The sequence below is a fragment of the Falco rusticolus genome, chromosome 10 (assembly GCF_015220075.1).
Source record: "Falco rusticolus isolate bFalRus1 chromosome 10, bFalRus1.pri, whole genome shotgun sequence".
In the NCBI taxonomy this organism is placed as follows: Eukaryota; Metazoa; Chordata; class Aves; order Falconiformes; family Falconidae; genus Falco; species Falco rusticolus.
Genome location: NC_051196.1, coordinates 3,000,676 through 3,025,937, shown reverse-complemented (window position 1 = coordinate 3,025,937; position 25,262 = coordinate 3,000,676). Strand labels below are relative to the sequence as shown.

The following is a 25,262-nucleotide window of genomic DNA, read 5'->3' as shown; positions in this document are numbered from 1 at the left end:
CGATCAGAAAATTTTTTGTTCTTGAAAACAAACAAAACCAGATTAAGTTAGTTCTGCTTAAGATGTAAAACAGAAGATACACGGTGAGCCTGAAACCACAGAATTTTGTGTTGTAGTGAACACCAGCCACATAACTTCTTAGCAACATTTCACCTTATCTGTAATGCCAGCTAGGACAAAGAAGAAACTGAAAGCTCTTTTTAGATAACTCGTCAGGCCTTGCAGGAAGATTTTTCACTCATTTCTAATGTTGCAGCAAGTACATATATACACACACACACAAAAAAAAAAAAAAAAAAAAAAAGAGAAGAAAATAACCAAGATTTTCTAGAAACAACTAAAGGGCTGATAGGGCTTGTCTAAATCTGCCTCATTTTAAAGTTCAGTGATCACAGGTTCTTAAAGAGGCTGGTCACAGGACATATGGGTTACAGAACCTTTGCACACTTACACAGCTTTTGCACTGTTACCCTGTTATATGGAGATACTTACAAAATTAACTGTCATAAGGTCCTTAGGCAACCTGTGTTTCAAGCCCCAACATAGAGATAACTGGGAGAGCATGTGTTATGAAGATGTCATCATGCCTTTTTAATCCAACAAAAAACCATGTTCAGCTATTGAAAAAGGGACACTTGCTCAGCTGAGTTCCACTGAGTAGAGTTTCAGCTGCAATTAAACCAGCTTTCTGATATATGAAGTAGTGCTTAAATCATAACCCAATTCATTAGTAAGTTAGGACACTAATTTGCAAGTTTTCAGATTCTTTTGCAGACTCACCTGCCTCAAGAAATATTGGTGTACTTTGCTAGAAAGTACCACTAAACACTTTTTAGAGAGAAGATGCTGATTTTGTAGCTCAAACACCATACCAAGCTCAGGTGTCCCACAAGCAAATCCCCCCTCTCTGGTCATTTTAGGACTGATAAAGTAACCTGTACTATATTAAGTGTTCCTGCACCCCTAAGGTAGTGCACTGGATGCGATTATAGATCTTTTCCATAACACTATCAAAAAAACCCTCAACAGGAAGCATTTCCACAGCCTTCCCCTCAACACAGGTACATGAAAAGATACACTAGAATAACTGAGTGCCATTTTATTATTTATTAATTTAACAGCTAGGTATCTATTTAATTTTGGTTCTGAAAAATGAAAGCCATCATGATTCTAAGTGAAATATTTTCCCTATATCCATACCGCCTCTCTGCCATTTCATAAGGCAAGCTGGCAGCTGCAGCATATTCCCATATATTTTTATGCACCTATGTTGAGTCTCAATAATGTGTTGCTAACTGCTTATGTGAGACTATTCCTTGTATTTCAGAAAAAAATAATCAACTGATCTGGAATTTTCTTTATAAACTAGAAAATGTTCACACTAAATAGGAACAAATTGTATTAGCTAGGCAGGTCTGCTTGTATTGTGAAGATAGCTCTGGAAGTAATTTGAAGGCAGACTATTTGTTCCTAGGAGCACCATTGTGATCTTCTGTTCCTTTACCTAAAAGTAGGTTAAGCTGCTTTCATGTGTTTGACCTTGAAGAATCCGAATCGTGAAAGCCTATGCTGTGTACCTAACAGTTAACACTGATGCTTTAGATGGAGTGTGCACAATTGCTTTTCTATGAGCACTTCACATCTCCAAAGGATTAGGGGTCATCACTGTCTCAACACCTACCTGTCAACTGACCCCCACCTCCCAAGGTTAAGGACATGCTTTACTACCGGTGTCTGTCACCTCCGAAAGACGTCACTCGACAAGGCCTGTCGGGGATGACTCGCGTTACAACACCGCCACTCTGTGGGCTAAAGAGCTCATGGGCTGCTCCGGTTCTTTCCTGGCAGGGACAAGTGAAGCAAGAGCCTGTCCATGCTTACCCATTTATCAGGAATAACTCCGCTCTGCTATTCAAAAGTAAATTAACAGATCCCAAAAACAGTATTCTGTGCAATAAAAATACAAGATTGCCAAGGTGCTAAGTTCACCTAATTCTTCCCCTTAAAGGTCTGTTCAAAGCACCTGTCCACTCCAAAAAAACATTAATAGGGAAAACCCCTGGGGCACTGGATACCCAAGACATCCAGCTTTAGAGCAAGTGATAAACAAATTGACTTAATCTCAAAACGAAGACACTGGTCCCATAACTTACAAGCATCATGAGACAAAATCTTAACGTAATGATGCACTTCTGCTTTCACAAAACAACTGTTACTCCACACGCAGGCTTCAGCTTGCTGCCAAGACTAGCCTTACTCAGAATGCTTGTCTTCAGGAGGCAAGCCCAACACAAGGTGTTTTGCAGGTTAAACACCCTAACCATTTCTAGGGGACTGGCAATAAGGGGGGGGGGGGAAGAAAACAAACAAAAAACAATCAAAACCAAAAAAACCCAAACTCGTCTTGAAGAGGAAGAAAACCTGCAGTTTGTAACTTCTGCTTCTATTCATGTTTTTCTGCCAAACATCATTTTTAGTTAGGATAATCCTGAAGTCTTGTTCACAGATGGCCAAATATGATCAAACTTTACTGACTCAGAGCAAAGCAGGCAGCTACCATTCTGCTCCAGGAGAATAAACTTCTCCGTCTCTGAAGTTATTGAAAATACTTCCCACTCCTGTCTACCAGTAACAGACAGAATATGTAGGGGAAGGACAGAAGCACCACTGAAGTAACACTCAGGTACTGAAGGCTAGAGCAACTACGCAGCAGTACCTCCTCTAGTACAAACAGCTCTTATCACGCAAAATGGGACAAGCAATGCTCTTTTGAATCAGCTTTACTCCTGGCAAAGAGTAAAATTTTACTATGCCACAAGTAAATTCATCCTGGAGCTAATAAAAAAAAAGTACGTGTTGTGCATTGTTCATGTGTGTCATTTGCAATACAGCACTTTGATGCTACTGTTCTTAAATTATCTTTAGCAAGTCTTAAAATTACAATACAGTCTGTCTTTCATGTCAGTTAACCAATAGGAAGAGCATCGATTTTACTGAAATACAGTAAGCACAAGTAGACAAACTGACCACTGCGCCCAACCTCTGACTGGCAGTTACTAATTGCCTAAATCACCTTATTTGCCACCTTAAGACATTGCAATAGGTTCAGAGCTCAGTAGAGAGATCAACTCTTAGGAACTGCCTGGCAAATTACATAATTATGAGCAAAAGCGTATAGCATTAGGAATATTCATTCCAGCACAAATGGTGGAGCCCCTGACAAGGCTACAAAGACTCTGCAGTTTCAATTCTTTGTTCTCAAGTGTTCATTTTATAGGGAAAAGGTAAGACTCCATTAACAGCACACTCAGTTCCAGAAGTAACTATTATATGCCATCAATCAGTAACACTCGCCCTAAACAGAATAACCTGAAGTAGCCATTTCAGAAAGTTGAAAGTCTTCCATAATGAAGCCTGTATCCTGTGGAGCCTTCTTTTAAACTTACTTTTCCCCCAGACATTTTAGGCAATAGAGAGCTGGTAGGCATACTGTGCTTTAGGGAATGGATGCCTGAATTTCCTGAGGGAACTAACACAAAAAGTTTGGTATCACTGCACTGAATCATTCATTTCACCACACGCTCTGCCTTTTCTTCCTGAAGCACCTTGACTCTATCCATGGTGTTAAGCCAGCCAAGCAGATTTTGTTCAAGGAAAACAGATTAGAATATGTCAGGAAACAGCTTAACATGGATAAGCTTTTTAGGTTTAGCAGCTACAATAAATGCAGACTCACTGAAACCTCATAGTGGAGCTACCAATAGGTAGATCAGCTACTCCAGCGTTCAGAATACATTGTGCTTGCAAGAACTGGAAGCCAGTTGCTCCCTAGATTTGCTTCAGGTTGGAGATTTTGTGTTTAGTACCTCTAAAAGATCTCCATATAAAGATTTGGAAGGTTTCCTAATCAACTCAAATCTGGTAGTCTTGAAAGTATCCCATACTTCCATGCTTCACCCAGTAACCCAAACCAATCAATGTTACAAAGGCCAGGGTCAACATCTGAGTAAGCAGGCAGTTGAGGTATCCTCTTCACCCTTGTACAACAGTAACGTCTTACAGAACTCAAGTATGAAAGGCTAATGTGGTCTGCCAGGTCCACTATGAAGATTACTATGTAATTTTGAGCTCATGTGGAGTGGAGTAGACTCTTCTACTTCATTCTAAGATAACTGGAACAATCTTTAGTTGTCCTAGAATGAAGTGTCTCTATTTATAATGACAAATTAGAAACATGCTTTAAAAGAGCAGATTTTTAGGAACTGCATCCTAGAGACTTATACTCACGTTTGCTTTTGATTTCCCAGCTGACTCCAAACTTCAACTACAAAACCATCAAAATCTTCATTCTAAATAAAGGGAGTTGAAACAATATACACTTAATTACCATGCTTACTCATTATGCTTGTATCAGAGATGATAATACAGTATCAAAAGCACACAACTACTGTAGTTTTTCTTGTATTATTACAGGTTGAACATACTTTGTATTCTTATAGCAGCTTTTGTCTTTAATGCAGCATTGCATGAAATAGAGAAGCACAAATTATTTAATAGACATGTAAAAGTTTAAAATCTCTGTTATTTATCCATGACTTCTACTGCTACAGGACAAAATATCAGATCGGAAAAATTCAGCCACTGATGAGAGATGGTTGTTAAGCAAATCAGTTGACACACATTTACATGTATATTGGGAAAAAAAATCCTCATGAGCTCTTGAGTCTAAAGACACAAATGCTAACTTGGCATAGGTATGGTTCCAAACATCTCTCACAATTAATCTCACTTGTGACAATTTATGTTTAGCATGATCACGATACTGCTGTACTTGTGTACTCTTTCCTTAAGAGGCCAGCTGTTACTGAGGACCCAACATTGATGTAAAACAAATTTTAAGAAACTATTCAGTTTACCTCTACACCCATCTTCCTCTAGAGGACCTTAAGTTTTCTTTACACTGTGCAGCAAGTGAGAAAACTTATTCTGACAGTAATTAAGCAGGCTGCCATGCATCAACCACTAAAGCTGAATGTCTTTCGGGTGCAACTTCTCTAGTCCTACACATGTATAGCCATTAGCTAAGGGGCTGCCCAGAAAACCTTAGCCAACAGTGATCATTCCCTATGGTAAATCCTCTTCTCTCTCCACCCTCTTAACATTTTAAGAAAACTGGTTCATCAGACCTGAGCAAAACTGTACAGTAACAGGCATTCAGTGAGTTAGTCTCAGTATTGTGTGGCGTGTTTAGCTCCAGCACACTGAGCCTGAACATACTCCTGTAACACAGCAAACAGCACTCACTGCGCCTGTGACCCTTTTCCTCTCTATCAAACAATGCCACTAACCAGTTTAGCCCCTGCTTAATAGATTTATTATTTTAATAGAAGCATAAAAAGAAAGCAGTCTGCTCACTATGCAACCTCCATGTGAAGTTTATCAGGTACCCACTACTGCCTCAGTCACATTCAGCCTGTCAGCTGTTTGGAACAGGTTTTATCAATCACAATTTATAGCAGGCAAAAGTCACCAGTGCAGCTGCCAACAATAACTTAATAAGGTGACATTGATCAGACTTATGTAGCATGACTTTAGACTGCACTCAAGCATTGCTATACTTTGTATTTACGGGATTTGGACACATGCTAGGACACACTATTAAGAATCCTGGTTAATTATTGTTTTGAGCAGAATTTTGTAGAACATAAAACTACTGAAAATGAGAAAACACCCATTACAAAAGGAATCAAATATCAAACTATTTCATAAGCATTAGAAAAAAGTTTTTTACCTTGGCTAGTAGAACCATGCTCTTGGAAAGCTCCTCTATCTCATCCTCACTGCCAAACACACTCTCAAAGTCCTGGTAAGTCCAGCCATCAAACAAAATTCGAGGCACTATCAAGCAAAGTTGTCAAACAGTACTGAAAATCAAGAATTTATTATCTACACCAGAATACTTGTGCAGAAACAGAATACAGCAGACACAAGGAGAGATGAACATATTCCATGGCTAAGATCATTGCTCTTTTACTCTGACCAACTTCAGCAGCACAGATAAATTGACATTGTAGAACATTCTTCTTCATTTTATGCTTAGTTAAAGGTCAACACTGATGCAAGTTTTAAGAAAAGACACCTTCACTCGACTGAACCATCTTAACTGAACTACCACTTAGGGCCCCAAGAAAAGTCTTAAAAAGAACACCAACAGGAGAAAGCAATCTTTCTGCAAGTTGTGCATCTTTTCTACCACAAGAGGAGGATAGAATAGTTCACCTCAAACTCTGATTTACTCTTTGGTACACAGCCCTATATTACATCACTCTTCTACTCGTCTCAAGACCCTATGACAAACTTTGGAAGACACAGGCACTTGAGCTCGTGTGATTTCATGAATGGACAATAGTTAGAAAAACTACTGTTGGAACAGCTGATAATCACGCACACTGGAAAACCCAACAACTCATACAGAGCTATGTCTAAGCCCTTTCTAACTACCAAGGATGTAGAAGAGTGTTAGAAGAATTGAGAGATTTCAAAGTCTTTATCATCTGGCAGCTGAAATAAATATCCGAGCACTCAATTTTTCTAATGCATTCCAGGTTTCATACTCCCTTCTGAATCAGGAAGGGTTTCACAGCTCCACAGAATCCTTGCTATAGAGAAATGTTAGCAGTTTTACCTCTACAGCAATGTTCGTCATTTTGCCTAAAGACACACACCATGGCACAACCCTTGAGTTCCCAGCTTCAAGGGGAGAAGAGCCAATGGAAGACTTTTCAACCGTCATGCAAGAAAGTCTGATTGACTCGTATGTGGATTATTATTTTTTCCTTTTTAACGAAGCAGAACCCCTGAGCAACAAGCTTGAAGATGCTTCCCGCCCCCCCCCCCCCCCCCCCCCCGGTAAGCCCTTAGTGTTATACACAAAGCACCCCTCCAGAGAGGGCCCCATGACCCAGGGTTTAACCAGGGACAAGACACTGAGGCAAAACATTAGGGCACCAACCATTAGGATGAACACTTCAGTTATTTAACTATAGTTCACTGGTTTTATTTTTCTTCTCAGAACTCTTCCTGTATGCAACTATGCTAAGGTAACCTTCCTTTCTCCCATATACACCTGGAACCAAGCCGTCTTTTGGTCTGCTAGTAGTTAAAGATGATAAAAACCAAACAAACATAAAACAGGGGCTCACCTATTCTGATGGTTTTGGAAGTTTTTCTGACATCTTTCATCCAGCCTGTCAAACAGTATGATGTAAGAGAACAACTGTTAAAATTAAGTGATGTTGACAATGACAACTTATTTTTAACCATTCTTGAAGTAATGGAGCATAGTTTCATTATATATCTTCCTGCCATAGACTACTAGTTCACAACCACAACAGATGAAACAACCTGTGATCCACAGAGTTTGAAGCTATCCACCTCCACCACAGCATAACCAACATTTACTACAGCCTTACAATAGTCCCTACCCAGCCCCTCCCTACTGCTTACAGTTCTGCCCTATCATAGAAACTATCTTACTACCTACTCAGAATACTTCTGTAGTCACCAAGCATCACCTGGGAAGAATTTTCTTTAATTTTTTTTTTTAAAAGATGGTACTTTCAAGTGTCCCATCTACTCTTGGCAGTCATTGCGCTAGAATAAGTTTTGTTAGCAAGCGCCAACACAGTAAGAATTACAGCTGTTTCAAATGAGATCCATGTTCAATCAAGTTGAAAACTATTAAGTACTTAGTTATTTAAGAACATACTAGCTAAAATCTGAACTTGCTGCCAGTTTCTTGACAGTGAAGGAAAAAATTCTTTTCAGATGAAATTTGTTTTCCATTCCCAAAACAAATTCACCCCAAGGTTTTTTTGCAAAAGGAAAAAAAAACCCAAACCTACAATAGGTATACAACTGCACAGTGCAAACACCAAAGACTGTTTCTGCCTGTACAGATTCTTTGTTCCTTCCTTTTTTCAAGAGGGGATGTGTAGACAGCCTGGTGGAAAAGCCGATCTTTCTACTTGCTCTTTGGACAAATAAACTATGTTCACATGTGGAAGCAGGTGGGGACAGAAAGAAGTTCACTGTGAAGATTCACCATAAGGCAGAGCCAGGAAAACCCACATGCATATACCACCAAAGCTACATAGTCTGCAACAAGACCAGCAATCTTACTTTCAACGCATATTCAAAGAAAAGAAAATAATACCTTTATCAGCATCATGGAGCCCAGTGAACTGGAACCTTTCCTTCCCTCTCCTTTTCACTTGTAACCAGACTGGTGAGATTAGTGTAAATTTGTTTCCAAATATTTTAGCAATGTCATAGCCATGGCTGTTCCACTTGAAAAGAAAGAAGAAGAAAAAAAAAAAAAAAGTGAGAGGCTCAAAAGCAAAAAATATACTTTTGACCAATACAAGTTCTTTAGCACAAATGTTATCATTTGCTGGATCCCCACTTGTCAGTTCAAGGAAACATCCTGAGACATTATTTTTATTTAAATAAGAAAGTACCTGGAAACTGTGATCGCTACATGAAAGGTAATCTTCAAATCATGTAAGCTCAGGTGAACTACAGGTATTTACACACAGATTCTAACACAGTATTGAATTTTCAGGCTCTGCATTTATGTTCAAGACAACTTGTGAAACAAGTAAAAAGCATCCTCTAAACAAAAGGAATAAACATTTATTATTCAAGAAAGGATGTTATGAATAACAGTAAGACTGGAGAACAAAAGAGATTACTTTGACAGCAGCATAAATTTTTACTGCTTATTTAGAAGGTTCAGGTTGGTAGCTGCATGGTATGAGGACACTTGGTAACTCTCCTGTTCAGACTTTACTGCAACTTCGGATGGCTCACCAAGGACAAGATCATACTGCCATCTCTGTTTTATGTGAGAAGAAACCAATATGACCTAGATAGATATCCTATAAGAGATGGATGAGAGAACAAGAGTTTGAGACCACCTGAATCCCAAGCCAGCTCTCAAATAATCCTCTGGCTATTTGACCAGAAATTCCTATTATTATAGAATGCTTTTAAAACAGGGATGCAAGATTAGCACAGTCTGCTGCATATTCATTCTAAGCACCAATTGTATTCATTGTATTAACTTACAGGTGTAATATATCCCAGAACATCTCCCAAGAAATGTCTTTCCTTCATCTTCTTGGAGCAGTAACTTTTGTGTTCCAGTATTATATCCTTTGCCTTTGGATCCACAACTACTAGCCCCCGGTCCTGCACATTTTTATCAGAATGCAGCGTCTGGGGGGAGAAGACAGTTTTTAGAACCAGCTATATGAAGCAGCCACTTTCAATAGCAACATACTTAAAAAAGAGAAAAAAAGTCACAGCATTAAACTCTGAGCACTCCTTTTAAATGATGCAGAACAGTTTGATTTAAAACTGGAAAGTGCTCAGAAATGATTTGTCATCATCAGTAAATTTACTGAGTTTGCAAGGCAAAAAGCATATAAACAAAACAAAGCAAACCAAGGCATGGTAAGACTAAAGAACATCATTCACCACAGCTGACGGTGCACTGCTCTCTATTCAATGCTTTCAGGCACCTTGCCTCCAAAATGATAAAAAAGGGGTTAGGAGTTCTTAATCAAGAATTTGAAGATGACCTTTACATTAGATATATTTCAAATTGAGTATGCTGCCTTGTGGTTACTGAAGGCCAAAGTTCTGAACACCTGTCTTGAAGGAAGATCTGCTTCGACTAAAACAGCACAAACAGTTTTAGCAGACAAGAGTGAGAAGGCCTAATAAAGTGCACATGGTGAGTAGGTAGAAACCATCTATTGATTCAGGATAAGGACTTTAGGGATAAGACCTGTCTTAAGACTTTGCATTACCCTCACTAACTGCAGACTAGATTTTCTTGCTAGTAGACACTGAGCAAGCAAGCACTACAAACAATGAGATGTATCTGCATAATGAAGAAGTAACGATACTTGTAATTTAAGGGAGAGGATTTTAACATGTCTACTTTCTTACCTAATGAGCTTAGCAATGATAAGTATATATACTCAGTATATGCACTAGTAAATATACTTCCTCTCCATGCATACCCTTTCTCTTGCACTGCTGTGCCTTCTTGCAGTTTTGAAAGAAAACAGGAAGCAAACAAGAACACACTCAGCAAGTTAAGAGAGAATTCAGCGTGTTGGCTCCATTTGCTCAGATTCCTACAGAACTCCGAATCATTTCTGCCTGCAAAGGAACTCCAGGTTAGAAAGCTCTTCAAACTCTTCTATGAGGATACAGGCTTCCCATTGGCAAGGCTGAGTACACCTCTCCTTCCACCAGTAAATGACCTAGTGCTCTTGGCCCAAACTACTGCTCCCCACCCCTCTCTCCAAAGGGATGGAAGCACATCTCCTTTAGCTATGCAAGAGGGGACAAAAACTTCCTGCTTCTGCAGCTTGCATGGGGGATTAAAGCTCCAGAAGTCTACACGATATTGGTTCAAGGACTGAATCATTTGTGACACTCACAAAAGCTAAAGACGAGCAACTTCAGGTAGTCTTATTGTGAACATAAGCTTCAACACAAACGCATGGTTGCTTTTAACACGGTTTTGACAGAATGAGAGTCCATTTACCAAAGTTCAATTAATTCACTGCACATGTCAGAAAAGATGAGCATTTCAGCTATTTCTCTTACCTTTTCTTCCAGCTTTTTTGCAGCACTTTTCTTTGTATCTGTTTTTGACAGGGTACCTTCAGCGAGCCAGCAAATCACAGTAAGAGAAAGTGAAGTATAGAGAAGCTTCATGATGTTTTTCCCCATGTCAGCTTTCTCCTGCCCTGAAAACATAAGGGTTCAGATCTCTGAACGAAAGAATATAGCAGTTTCTTGCCTAAGAAAAGTCAAGCAATTGTCTTATCTTCTGCCCTCTAGAATCAGACTTACTAAAGCAGTACTGTTTTAACAGTGCTTTTGGTCTTCTAACACTTCTTGGATCCAGATGGCAGGGTAAAAGCTGAATTGCTATACCATTTGAAATTCACTATTAATAATAGTTAAGGTATCGTGCTTCTACTTTGACTTCAAGGTCACTGGTAACCCTTTTGTTTTCCATATCCTAAAAAATAGGACAAAGCAGGTTGCTCTTGATAGCATCTAGTCTGGGCTGTCTAGCCTGGCAGGATCTATAAACTGCTGCAGAGAGGAACAATTGAGAGCCTGAAGAGTCAATGCAAGTCTTAACTATTTGGACAGGATATCAATTCTTCCAGAAGCTGGTATATATTGATTTGGAAGTGTTTAATTTCACTTTCAGAAACAATTAGCAACAGCATCCACTTCCCTGAAGAGAAGTTAACGTTTAACAGCTTAAGAACAGAAGTTTTAAAAATATCACTGAACTCTAATTAGATATCAGAATGTGCTCATTTCCTTGACATGATCATATCCATCTGGCAATTAGTGGTAAGTCAACATTCACTCCTAGATCTATAGGAAGCACTGACCCTGTGACAAAATGGTTTCTGCCAGTGACAATCCAGTATTGACTCTTGGTTGCAACCTTACTTTAATAATTTTTTCCTTAACATTGGTTTAGTGAAAATTAAGTAGACAGCATCACTTTACTACATGAAGATGAATTGGTCAAACTTTAAATGCTCTTTATGGAAATCATAAGCATGAATTTGGCAAGCTTTACATAACTAGTTCCCCATAAAATTTTTCTTCTGCAAACCTTCCTTCATCTTTCTTTTAATTCTCCTCTAACTAAACTGAGTAGAAATATACAAGCTTGGCACTCTTGTTTATTTCCTGTGTCACCGCAAAATGTGACAAATGACAAAAATCGATGACTGACTCATTATTTCCTTGTTCAACTGGTACTACGGACAACCTAAGGTTTAAGACATCTTTTGACGAACTGATCTGAAGCCCAGGTTTCTCTCAAACCCAGATCACAAATGTTGTTTAGACTCATAGAATCATTTATATTTGAAAGGACCTTTAAGATCATCAGGGCCAACCGTTACCCATGACTAACAAGCCCACCACTAAACCATTCCACTAAGCACCACATCTACACATTTTTAAAACACCTTCAGGGATGGTGAGTCCACCACCTCCCTGGGCAGCGTGTTCCAATGCTTGACCATCCTTTCAGTGAAGAAGTTTTCTTTAATATCCCGTCTAAACCTCCCCTGGCACAACTTGAGGCCATTTCCTCTTGTCCTATCACTTCTTATCTGGGAAAAGAGATGAACACCCACCTCACTGCAACCTCCTTTCAGTAGATGCAGACAGCTGAGGTCTCCCCTCAGCCTCCTTTTCTGCAGAATACACAAGCTCTGTTCCCTCAGCCGCTCCTCATAAGACTGGGCTTACTATTAAACACTGAGGCAAGGGAGGCATTAAGTGCCTTCAGCCTTTTCCTCAGCCTCTGTCACTGTGTTTCCCCCCTGCATCCAATAAAGGATGCAGATTATCCTTAGCCCACCTTTGGGTTTGATGTATTTATAGAAACATTTTTATTGTCTTGTACTGTACTGCAGTAGCCAGATTAAGTTCTAGCTGGGCTTTGGCCCTGCTAATTTTCCCCCTGCATAACCTCACAACATCCTTGCAGTCCTCCTGCATTGCCTGCCCCTCCTTCCAAAGGTCATAAACATTTTTTTTCCTGAGTTCCAGCCAAAGCTCTCTGTTCATCCAGGCCAGTCTTCTTCCCCACTAGCTCGCCTTTCGGCACATGGGGACGGCCCACTCCTGTGCCTTTAAGATTCACTTTTTGAGGGATGTCCAGCCTTCCTGGACCCCTTGGCCCTTCAGGACTGTCTCCCAAGGGACTCTGTCCACCAGGCTCCTATATAGGCCAGTCTGTCCTCTGGAAGCCCAAGGTTTAACCTGAACCTCCACATGAAGTAACATACGTTTAGTCAGCTGTTTCAGATGGATGTTTTTATTAAAAAGAGAAAAGCTGGCATAGATTTAGGCTGTTAAAAAGAAGTAATCAAAGAAACCCAGTAGTCTTGGAGGCTGGCACAGTAACTGTGGAGAACAGGGTTAATATTTATACTTTACTTCTAAAGAAGAAACTAGATTCTAAATTACTGCTGCAGAAGCCTACTACAATTTGTAAAGGAAGCCCAGGAAGCATGCTGCTGATGTGCTTTAAAAAAACAAAAGCTAGATTCAGAAATATATTCAGAAAAAAACCCCATTTCTAACCTGTGTAAACATTACTCTTTCCCCTTGTAAGGCACTCTACTTTGACCGTTAGAATTGCCGCCCATACTCATCTGCTCTCGAGATGCCAACCCTTTCCAGAGACTTGCCCTGAGCGACCATCTGCAGCCTGCGAGCGGGCCGGGCCGGGCCATGCCAGGCCAGCAGGGTCCCGCAGGGCGCGCCCCCGCCGCGGCCTGCCGCCCCGCTGTAGCCCCTGTCCCCCCCGCAGCCGCTGTGCCACCCTCCCTGCCACCCGCCACCGCGGCTGCGGCGCAGGCCGAGGCCCCCCGCGCCGGCGGAGCGCACCTTACCGCCCGCCTCCAGCCCGGCCCTGGGCCGCCCGCGCCGCTCGGGAAGGGGAGGCGGCCGGCCCCGCCCCGCGGCTGCCGGGCAGCGCCGAGGCGGCGGGCAGGAGCGGGCTGCGCCAACATGGCGGCGGGGCAGCTGCGCAGCGGCCGCGGCTGGGCGCCTGCTCGGCGGGGGGCGAGGCGCGGGGGCAGGGGCGCCGCCGGGGCCTGCAGGAAGCAAACGATACGCGCGGGATAACCGTACATTCCCTTGAAGAGCCTCTCGGTGTGTGTGTTCAGGCCGTAGCCAAGAGTGTAGGTCAAGTAGGGAGCGTGGGCTATAATATGTGCGCTGCCCTGGGAACAAAATGACAGGACAGCGGCAAGCAATATTGTTAACCCCCCCGTGTGCAGAAAGGAGGGGTCACGTAGCCATTAACAGGCTTTAAAATGAAATTTTATGTTTGAAACTGAGATTTTTATTATCTTCTCTTTTGACCTTACAGTTTGTGGTTTTAGGTGCAACATGGCTGTGCTACTATTTTTACCGCAGCGGGAGCTTTGGGGTTTGCCCATGTTTTTGCCCATGTTCTTTCATGGGCAGCTTGCAGGCACTATATGCCGTATCAAAAGACTTGATAAAACCAGATGTGTTGCGTGGGGCAAGCCTGACACACCCTGGCAGCGTGCTTCCCAACAGAAGCCTTTCAGCGTCCTGCTTTCTGTGCTGGTCACAGCTTGCTGAGACTTCCCAGAAGCTGAACTGGAAAGTTACCTTATTTTCTCCTGATCTGGCCTCCTCTTTCATTCCCTCTTGTGCAATGAAGATCTTCGTGAACATTCTTTAGCACTGAAAAGAAAAATAGAAATGCTGTTCCTCTGAATGGAAATCTTGACAGTGAAATGGATGTATGGCCCCTCTGGGCAAGCGCTAAGAGTGTATACACTTTGTGCACTTAATCACCCAGATTTAAATTCTAGCAAGGACTTCAGAAAGGAAACTGGTAGAAAGGTTCACTAGTATATTTGGACCCACACACTTACAGGAAAGAGCAGGAAAAAGGAATGTCTCATCCCACTTTTTTAGTATCACCAAGACACCTCTGAATCCTTCAGCTTTCGCTCAAGAAGTGGTGATTTTTTTAAATCTCATAGGACGGCTTGATAGGCGTGTTTGAAATACAGTACATTTTCATATATAAGCTACCCCAAATTTAAAAGGTACATAACTACAGTGCCTAAAGTAATTTACAACCAATGTGGTACCAGATTTTCTGTTGTTTCCTAACATGCTGTTCATCTCTCACAAACTTTAAATGCTTCCAGGTTACACTTCTAAATAGGAATGACAGAAATAAGGCATGAACAAAGGTGTGAAAAATCAGTTTTGTTTCCAGTGTCTCTGTAATTGAATCTATAATTTCTTGTGTTGCATTCCCATCATATTCTCCTGTTGACTCTCTTGTAGCCTTAGCGGGACTGATCCAAAGGTTTGCTGCAAGTAGCTGACAGGGTGCATGCTGCCACTGAGGAAGGAGGCCTGCAGCTACCTGTAAGGGAATCACAGCTCTTACTTCTGACATGTAAGGATGCACACAGATTGTTAGCATATCTGCAAAGTATTGGGCAATCCCCACCATTGGCTGGCATTCCACTAAGCAAGACGAAAAGATAAGGGGATCTTTATGCTTCTACATTTTCAACGTTCCCCAATGAGATAGGATTCTGTATCTGTTCTTGGAATCGTGAATGTGTCTTGTTTAACTCCCATTGCCCACCCCATCAACTGCTTACCAGATTCAGTAACTGAACTTGGCACTATGAATTCCTTTCTTTGGGCCAGGTACTTGAAGACTGGGTGCAACAACAGTGGGCATCTCAGCACCTAAATTTCCCCTATGCAATTTATTGTAACTCATTAAATCTCACTTTGCTTTCCCTGGAATTGTAGCTCATGCTTCTTAACTTTTTTTTTTCCTAGAAATGAAAAGGCCCCAAGCTTCAAAGGTATTTCACATAAAATACTGACCAGTTTTCTGTTTGTTTTTTCCTCATAATCTAGCAGTTACTGATTTTTATTATTTTTACTGACAGTAAGTCTTTTGCTTTAATTCTATGCATTTGTGTCCATGTCAAAGTGGCATAAATGTTTAAAAATGAGGTACAGTTGCCTGTAATAGACCATATCGGTTTTATTTCTGTTTTTTCAGTCTGTACACTATTATTAAAGCAGTACCTGAGTAAGATAGGACACCTGGGGGAGAGTAAAAGTGTGCTGCTTTGCTGGCAAGTAAATGTGCATACTCAGAAAATAAAAATGGTGTGGTAGCAAGAAATGAGTGGCAGCCTGTCATTAAGGAGAAAGAAGGTTAAGAGAAACAGCAGAAGGACCTCAGAGAGTAAATGAAAAAAAAAAAAAAAAACCACCAAAAAAACCCACCCCAAAACCAACACAAACTCCTCCTATGAACTAGAAGGAATTATACAGAGTTTATTGCAACTCACAAAGCCACCAGCTGGCTGACATTGCCAGCATGCAGGTGTCAAAGGAGATCTTGTTTGTACAACCTTTGTTAACCCTTATTTTATCTCATCTACTTTCTTAGAGTTTATTTTAAAGCTTAGGTATTCTATTCTACATTGTAATATAAACCTGTTGTTTTGAATGTAAACCCCTTCTGGTCATTGAGGAGCTCACAGGAAAGAAAAGGTCTAGGCAGAAGGGAGATCCATCCCAAATTTCTGGAAGTTTAGGGTTTTATGATAGTGCTATCATCCTAACTTTGTGTTTCTTAATCTTGAAAGCAGCCATCTGATACTCTGACATGGCAGAAGGCGTTGCTGATAAACCTGTGCTCTCTGTTAATGGATAGTGAATGTTAGATGACAGGTAGAGAGACACAATGGGGTGTACATGTGGAGGAGACGCTGATTCTGTTTTCTCCTTAGCTCTTTTTGCTTAGCTCTTTTTGCTTCCAGTAATGGTTAGAATGACCACGAGGAGCAGAAGAAAGCGATAAACGATGGGATGCAGAACAAATCTGACAGAACAGTGACAAAGGGAAAGGAACAATTACCTTTTTATAGTTCCCACAAATCCATTCAGTTTAATGGTAATAGTTCTATGAAGGTCAGTGTAATTATTCAAGTCTTTGTACCAAAGTACGACAAAATTCTGCAAATTATTAAAGCAGCTATGACATGGGAAAGAAGGGACAGACAATCGTGGATTTGTTGGCAAACAAATGTGCTGCAGAACATTTTGTATAGTAGGAAAGCATTTAGGACTATTTCCCCTTTACTGCTGATCTTACAGTAATTAGCAATCACTTTACAAATCTCAGTATCTTCGGATGGATGGACCTAATGAAGTCTGCTCTTTCACAGACTGGTGTTTTATAGATTTTAAGCTCAAACCAGAACATTTTCCAGATTTATTAACTCAGTGCATTTGTAAAGGGCTGTGCCTGGCATGAACTCTGTGCTGTATAGTAACAGCTGAGCTCACATTACAATGTTTCTTTCAGACAGGGTGCATCTAGATACCATTACAGTCTCTCTTTCATCCAGCTAACTATTCACGTAAAATTTGTATCTTCTCCCTACCAAACTGCCTGAAGTGGGCTAATAAATTCTAAATTATGAGGCAGTAAAGGCAGGTATATACCTACACATTCACCATAATTGACATAAGCCTTTGCTGAGGCAAAAAGAAGACAGGGAGCAAAGATGAATATAGTAAAGCCTCAAAAAAACTCAGTCAAAGGAGGATGACAAAATAACTGGGGTATGTGTACTGCAAACTGAGCCACTTCCAATGAAATATTTAGCAGTATAGTTACAAAACTAGAGAGTGCCACATGGGTTAACTACTTGAATATTTACCCCAGTTCTCAAGCAGAATTTGCAGCCCATGCTTAGCTTTATATTACCACAGCTATTCTGTTAGCAGTATTTAAGCCACCACTTCAAAGGTAGTGTGTACCTGCATGACTTGCAGTTGCAGTATTGACTGGAATACCGCCAGACAGGACTGAAAGACTTAGCCTTTAGGTGTCACTGTGCTCATGACAGTAGAAATAAGCTCAACATTTCGGCTACCTCAAAAAAGGTATTTTTTTTCTGAAACAGAAACTCCTACTCAGCGACATCATAAGTTTTCAGCTTCAAAGGTAGATGGAAATTATTGTTAAGCATCAAAATCTGTCTGCAAAGCTATGAAAAGGGAGAATTTTCTTCTTGTAAGCCTACAGACGCAGAGAATTTGAGCTGAATATAAGACTAGTTGTGTGTGACTGCCTGTAGTTGCACTTGGTGTACAAAAAGGATCCAGGAAGAAACAGATGCATGACCAGCCCATACTGTCATCTTGTCTTTCTAATAGATACTTACACAACTAAAAAGCACTCATGTAACAGTATATGCTGAAAACATGCAGAACATATTTGAGAGGTGACCTAACTGAGGCATATGGCCATTATCAGAAAGAGTTCTTTATCTATGAAAGAAAAATGTAATATTAACTTCAAGGCACTGGAGCTTGATAAATTTAAGTAAGATACAAGCTCTAAATGAGTAGAATTAACCATGGGAACAAACTGCCCAGGAGAACAGTAAATTTGATGGCATCAAATCAAGACTAAGTGCCTTTCTGGAAGATAGGCTTGAGCTAAAAGCTAGATACTGGGGTAAGTTTGGGGGCGGGGGGAGGTGGGGGTGGGGGTGGGAAAACCACCACCAACAAAACCAAACAGGTGAAATGAAATGACTTCAAGTATACAGGAAAACAGATGAAGTGACTGATTGATCTCCATTACCCCAAACCCCATCTTTCTACAAGTCATTATAATCCACTAAGTATACCAATCGCTTGTGTTATGACTGAAACTGTCAACATACTTTTAGTTAGGCAGACTAGGCCAGTTTTGACACCATTTCAGCTGATGAGATTAAATGCTCTGCGCAGTCCTACCTCTTTGGCATGTTTAAGGCAGTTTAACCTTGAAATGTTTTCAGTCTCAGGAGTGGATATGGCATGGGACTGTGTTGCTCTGCAGATCTGCAGCCTTCATGAGAAACACATAGCCCTGGGTTTGTACACACATGAGGCGCCACATGTAATGCAGAGCAACTGCCTCACCCAGCTGAGGACAGGCTCACAAGGGGCATGTGACAAAGGGTGGCTCTGTGTATAGTGGCTCTTGGGCTTGCAAATGTTCAGACTGACTATGCAGGGTATGTGAAGTAGATCCCGTGGCCTGTTTTGGGGCCCCTTTTGAACTGGAGGACTGAGGCATGGGCTCCATCAGTCCGCCCTGGGGAAAGCATGATCTTATGTACCTGTACCATAGAATCTGTACCCCGCTCTCCACAGTTTAGAAATAAGATCCTAGAGTAGATTAGAAATAAAATCCTACTCAAAGCTTACTGATCTTGTCTCCTGATCTGCCGTCCGTCGTCTCCTTCTCCCTCAGAAGGTACATCCTTTGAGGCACCTGCAAAGCCTGATGTTTCTCCTTCGTAAGTCATAAAACTTCTCGATCATTAGCGTTCAGGGAGAGTAGGAGATCGGGCCGTTCCTGAGCAGGGAGCACGCAGTGGGTTCACCGCGGATCCAGCGCCTGAAGCAGCCCTGCCAGCCCCTCACGGGGAAGGGCCGCCCGCCGGCAGCCCCTCACGTCGGCCTGGGCCCGTTTGCCCTGGCGGCGGTGCCTGCTAATGGCGTCCCAGCAGCGGCACCACCGACCTGGGGGCCCAAGCTGCCACCCCCCCGGAGCGGAGGATTGCCCGGGCTCCTGCGGCACCGCAGGGCAGCCGGGGGCGAGGCCGCGGCCCTTGCCCGCCCCAGCGGCGGAGGGGAGGCCCGGCGCGGGCCGCGGCGCTCCCGCCTCCGCGCGGCAGGTGGCGCCAGAGCCGCGCGCGCGCGGCCGCCCGCGGGGGCGCGGAGCCGCCCCGGCGCCTGCGCGCTGCAGAGGCGGCGGCGGTGGCAGCGGCCTGAAGAGCCCCGCGGGGAGAGCGGGCGGCGGTGGGGGTAGTTGCGGTGCTTTGGTGTGTGGCTGGGCGGATTGCGCGCCACCATGCCTGCCGTGTCGAAGGGCGATGGGATGCGGGGTCTGGCGGTCTTCATCTCCGATATCCGGAACTGTGAGTGGCGGCTGAGGCGCGGTGGGGCTGCGGCCTGGGCCTGGGCGCCCGCTGCCCCGCGGGTTCGGGGGCTTTTTTCCCTCCATCCCCTCCCCAGCGCTCTCTTCTTCTCCCTGTCCCTGCAGCGGGCTGCTCGGAGCGCTCCCGCCTCACGAAATGGCGACGCGCCCTGGGGGGCGGCGGGGGGGCGGGCGAGCGAGCGGGGGGGGCAGCTTAACGCTTTTTTGCTGTGGGTTTGGGTTGATTTGTGCGGTTTGGGGGGTTGGTCGGGGTATTTGCAGCCCCCCCTTTCCCCCCGCCCCCGCTGCGGAGGGGCGCTGGGTGTGGTGGCCGAGCGGGGGTGCCGGGGGCTGCTGCCCGCCATCGTCCTTGTTTATGAGGCGCTGAAGCGAAGCTGGCGGGTGTCCGGGCGCGGGTGGGTTTGTGGTGGGCCGGGGGGATCGTCTCTGGTCCCCTTCCAAATCTGTAAGCTTCTTTCTGTGCCAGACGTCACTGATGGAAAGCAGGCCTCTGTAAGGGTGCCTGCGAGCGGGGCCTTCCCTGCGGATGGCTAGGCTGCGCTTACACTGGCTTGAAAATCCTGCTCTGACAGAATTCAACTCTTGGGATCTGTGCAATTAAAAATGGGATGGGGAGGGGTGCGAGTGGGTGCTCACCTGAGGGGAGAGCAGGTAGCACGTCTGTGCAGCACGGGGGGAGGGGTACAAATTGCTGCTGCTGGGGGGGCGGGGAAGATGTGTGTCTGGGGGCACACTTCAGTGCTCAGTTTTTCTTTTTGACTGAAAACTGCATGTGATAGTAGTTTAATATTAATCTGAGTTAGAAATCTAAGTATGATGTGGCAGGAATTGCCTGGGGAAGGGCTAAGGTCACTGTGGTTGGTGTGATGAAACAGCTCTATTTTGTCCACCTGCGTGTACCTCTCTGGATTACTTGAGGCTACTTTAAAAGCAATGGCAGTAAGGTTTCCTCTCTGAGGTAGAAGTGGATTTTTTTTTTTTTTTTTTTTTTGCAAATCATGATGACCTAACTAGGCTTATGTTGGGATAACCACACCAGCTTGGAAAAATCTTCACATTGATGACTTCTAATACAATTTTCTCATCACCTCTTTGTATTGATAAAATGAGACTGTTTAAAAACACTTAAACTAAATTCAGGTGATTTGGACTTCTAACTATGTAAACAGGGTCTTCATATGTAAAATTCAAGGTGGTTTAGCATCCTTACAGCAGAAGCTGTCTCACTTTTTTTTTTTTTCCACAAGAGTTGCAGGTCCTTATGTTTCTTGAGACTTCACTCGTATGTGTAGGAGAAGGCTTACAAGATGTGTTTTGTATTGATTGGTTCAAGGTTACATGAATGCTTTTGTGCTTTGTGTGGTTGACCCAGCTGTGTACTGAAAATTTTCCAGTGTCCTGGTATTCTATGCAAAATGCACATGTAACGTAGCTTCACCTGCTGTCGTAACATTTAAGATGTGCTGTTGTATCTACCCACTATTTTTTAAATGATTGTTCTCATTCATTTAGCTATAAGTAATATGGTTTTATTCTTCATTGTCGTAAGTCTTGCAGTTGGTTAACACATCTGTCCACTCTTGTTTTCAGTGGAATTTAGTAGAAGGGAATACAAGAGAAACATTCAAGCTCGTAGGTTCCAAACCTGTGTGTAGAGAGGTGGAATAACAGGAGTTAAGGTAGTAGGATAGAACAAATTAACTGATTTCCCCACAAGCTTGCCAGTGTGTAGGCAGTGTGGGAAGTCTGATGGAACAACCACCTCTCTGTCCAGACTGGACAACAAACCTCTCAGCTCCCAGGGTTTGCAAGAGTAACAAAGATGTAACTTGCTTGTGAAACAAATATTAACACTTTCACTGTTTAAAAAAATACTGGTGTTTCTCAAATGTTTTGTCCCTGTCCACGCAGGAGCTATAATTACTTTTGTATTTCTCTCATCTTCAGTATGAACTACATCTTCCAAATAGCTCTGAAAGAGCAGATAGCTCCCATTAGTAGGTGACCTGTGTAGGTTCCAAATACTTGCCTAATGGCATTTGAATCTTTTTTTCCTTTAAGTGAGCTCTGAATGTTGCCAGCTAACCGTGGGCTGGTGTGTGCTGACTAAGATTCCCAAAAATACTTCAGAGCACTCTCTAGAGAATTCTGTGTTTTGCAGGCACTGGTGTTGGCTTAAATTCCATCTTTCACTCTTCAGATCAGGGAGCTAGATATTTGTCAAGAACAAAAAGTAACAGTTCTTTAGGTTAACAGAATCTCTTGACTTGCAAATCTTAAGAAAATGTTCTTGTTCCAAGATGGGAAGGAAGCTAGGCACCAAGTGCAGCTCAACCTCCATTTCTAGCTTTAAAGTTGGAGTAAATATCTGACAGTTACACTGATGTACAAATTGCCTGCTGGCATTCTGAATTTCAGTCTTAATTTTGGCTGTTGGACTTGTTTATCCCTTTGTAATACTACCATAAGGGCCTGACACTTCTAGTTTGCCTAGAGGTCTTCCAGATTATGAATACTGTTGAAACATGGTGTATGGTCTTTCTTCTGAAAGACTTTGCACAGATAAGGAATCTGCGTTACAGGTATTGAAGAATGAAAATGCAGTTGTGTGCAAACTGTGCCTAGGTGGATGCACAGCATGTAATTTCAAAGTAATAACCTAAACTTTAAGGGGATACTTGCGTAAATTTAGACTATCTACCTTTGGAAATGCCTAATCTTTTTACATCAAGTCTCATTTCTTGGATGGTTGTACCTACAACATCTGCAGCACTAAATAATGCATCCTTCTCGTACAAGTTCATTATATTACTGATTTGGGATTGATGCTTGTCTTGCCTATCTGTTTTTACCAGTCCATTACAGTCTTAAAGTCTTATTGATAGCAATTTTCATTGCTTACAATTCTAATTGATTATGAGTGAATGGATGAACAGCTCACATTGCCAGTCTGTCTTAAATAGTTAAAAGGATGCTTGTCAATTGTCAGGCATATTTTCGGCACTTGGGTTATCTATTTAACTTGATCTGTGTGTTAAATGCTTTTATGCCACATATGACTTTGAATGTAAGAATTACTTTCTAGCCAACTTTTAAAAGTTCACTTAAAATACGACAATATCTCAAAAGGCTCCAAAGCTTTTCATAAAAAAAGTCAACATGCTGCTTGTAGTGTGTTCTTGATGCTTTGACTTTGCTGTAGTTGCTGTGAAACTAATATTTTAGAGTAACTTTTTCAAAGCAAAATGTTCTTTATTCATACAAGTATCAAGTCAATTTTCAAAATCCAATGGTATAAGAAAATTAATTATCCTGCAGCTCCTGATAGCTCTGCAGAACTTTGTTTCAGGGCAGCTTCTTGTTGTAGGCTCTGTATTTTGCATACAGAGGTCCTAGTGCAGATGGTGGGGGCAGGGAGGGTTTTAAAGAAAATAGCCTTTTTAAATGCCTGACAACTTGCCAGTAGATATATGGACTTTTCTAGAAACTTTCTCAGTTGGATTGTTTATAACATAAAAGTCTATTTGCTCTGCTATTTCGTTTAGCTTATCTTTTGTGGACACCAGAGAAGAGACAAGAAAACTACAAATTGAAAGCTGAAGTACTTGGTTAAGATAGCCTAGTTAATTAGCACTTAAGGTGACCTGCTGAGAAAATAGTAAGGTGTGACTATACTGTGAAATAATTGGTGGTGGTGAAGCTGGAAAGCTCTGAATCTTGTGGCTTGGTGAAGTGCCACTCAGGAGTTCAGGTCGGGAAGAGTCCTTGTCACTGCTTGAAGTGCCTCGTGAACTAAGCCCCAACAAGATTCTGCATATGTTATAAGCATATGGACTCCTGCAAGAAGTACAGTACTTATTCTTAAATAGTATGTTAAATTGTTTTTTGTGTATGTGCTGCAGAGCTGCTGAAGTGATTTGGCTTATGCAAGATGGTGCTTTATAAGCTCTCCAGCTGTCTCGGCTGACAGATGTATCATCAGGGATCTGTTTTCATTTTTTTGAGAATAGCTTTATGCTTATCTGGTGATGAAGTATTTCAAAGTCATTTGTCACTCAACCAATTCTGTTGCAACAACAGTATTATCTGCTATTCAACCTGAAAACTAGGTGAGCTTGCTTTTCTCCTTCTTTTGGAGGTGGTGGTGTAGAAATAGTTTCTATTACAGTATTAAGTACACTACTGGTCACCCCCTCCACTGTAAAATCGGGAAGTTGTTTACCCTTGGGCTGATGAAATGTGTCTACACAGAGGCAAAAGCTGCTTTTGCCATAGGCGCTTAGAGGACAAGACAGTTCTTTGTTTACTTGCTACTTTAGGTAACTGTCTTACCTTTTCAGTGTCACCTTAAAAGTTGGATAGAGGGAGGAAGATTTCCTTTAGGTTGATCTCCAAATGTTTCTGTGTAAGTTCTGTTCCAAGATACTGTTCCTTTTTCCGCAGGCTATATTTTTTCCTTACATAAAACCAAACAGATGTATTAAATAAAGGTCTGTCTCTTCTCCTAGAACTTACCGCATTAATTTTTCCTTGTACTGGACGCGGAGAGTGTCCAGAGGCTGAAGCCTTTTGAAGTCTGACTTCAATAGCTTTGCTTCACTGCATTGGGACTGGTGCATCAGCTTACGGATAAGCAAGTGGGGATTAAAAAAAGGCTGGTTCATGAAATTAATCTTATGATGATCACCCGTTTGACTGTATGGTAGATAATGGAGTGCGTTACCTGTGTATGTGGGAGGGGCATGTGTATGAATTAAATGACCACATGGGTATGTATAGGGTTATTTTTTTCTCTGTGAGAACAGGCACACAGTAAAACAAACTTCACATAGGGTGAGTTGGGCATAAACAGTTTGTTCTAGTACTATATGTCAGTAACGTGGCTTTCAGAGTGTAAGCTAAACTTACTACATTGCTCCTCTGAGGTGTAGGTTCTTATTGGCATTGGATATAGTTTTGAAGTAGGACTTGCGTTATTTCTGTAGACAACCAATGACTTTTATTTGTATTGTTAGGCTACTTATCTCTTCAAAGAAACTTGAAGGCAAAGCATCCTGGTTTGCTTTCCTATTTCCCTTGCAAGGCTATGGCCACTCATCTAATATGGGCAGTTTCTGGCCTGAAAAAGCCCTAAGAGTCTGCTGCTTAGAGCTATAATAAGTACTAAGTCTTGCATCACTTCCTACTATTTGCAGGAGAGAGATTTAAGGAAAACACAATTAGCATGAGATTAATCTGAGGAGAATGTGTAAAATGAAGCTACTGTTCTACCATGACTTCTGTCTTGACTTTCTTAAGGTCATTTCATGGAACTCTGAGGGGCTGGGTTTTTGGAGGTTTTGGTGGTGGCTTTTTATTATTATTTGTTTGGGTTTTTTTACACTTACTGAATTTTTAGCTGAGGAGAGTAGGTGAAGATGATAATTAATAGATGAGAGATAGTAAAGAGCTAGAGTCTTCCATATGACATCAACCTCTCCATTAGAGATATTGGAAGACATAACATCTGCTGAGTTAGAAATCCTGTGGATAAAGGCTGCCCATCAGGACTGGTAAGAGGAAGTTAAGGGCTGTTGCAGAGACTATTACATACTTGCAT

At 42.0% G+C, this 25,262-nt stretch overlaps 2 protein-coding genes across 14 annotated transcripts in view; one reads left to right on the top strand and one right to left on the bottom strand.

Moving 5' to 3' along the window:
• CHID1 (chitinase domain containing 1) overlaps positions 1-19,203 on the bottom strand; it is a 127,462-nt gene extending 108,259 nt beyond the window's left edge. For 5 of the 10 annotated variants that reach the window (XM_037402940.1, XM_037402934.1, XM_037402941.1 and 2 more), the window contains exons 1-7: positions 13,519-13,621; positions 10,687-10,829; positions 9,130-9,279; positions 8,216-8,348; positions 7,203-7,247; positions 5,792-5,898; positions 4,288-4,349 (exon numbers count right to left, since the gene is read on the bottom strand). In XM_037402940.1, coding sequence (XP_037258837.1) covers positions 4,288-4,349; positions 5,792-5,898; positions 7,203-7,247; positions 8,216-8,348; positions 9,130-9,279; positions 10,687-10,812 — 623 coding nt within the window. In that variant the 5' untranslated portion in view covers positions 10,813-10,829; positions 13,519-13,621. Of the gene's footprint in view, positions 1-4,287; positions 4,350-5,791; positions 5,899-7,202; positions 7,248-8,215; positions 8,349-9,129; positions 9,280-10,686; positions 10,830-10,935; positions 11,108-13,212; positions 13,372-13,518; positions 13,629-13,764; positions 13,789-14,274; positions 14,350-18,927 lie in introns of those variants that run through there. The other 5 variants (XM_037402936.1, XM_037402939.1, XM_037402935.1 and 2 more) reach the window with 5 other exon arrangements.
• A 254-nt stretch (positions 19,204-19,457) lies between these two features.
• The window catches only part of AP2A2 (adaptor related protein complex 2 subunit alpha 2), a 47,971-nt gene continuing 42,166 nt past the window's right edge, over positions 19,458-25,262 (top strand). For 2 of the 4 annotated variants that reach the window (XM_037401704.1, XM_037401703.1), the window contains exon 1: positions 19,458-19,643. In XM_037401704.1, coding sequence (XP_037257601.1) covers positions 19,577-19,643 — 67 coding nt within the window. In that variant the 5' untranslated portion in view covers positions 19,458-19,576. The remainder of the gene's footprint in view (positions 19,644-25,262) is intronic. The other 2 variants (XM_037401706.1, XM_037401705.1) reach the window with 1 other exon arrangement.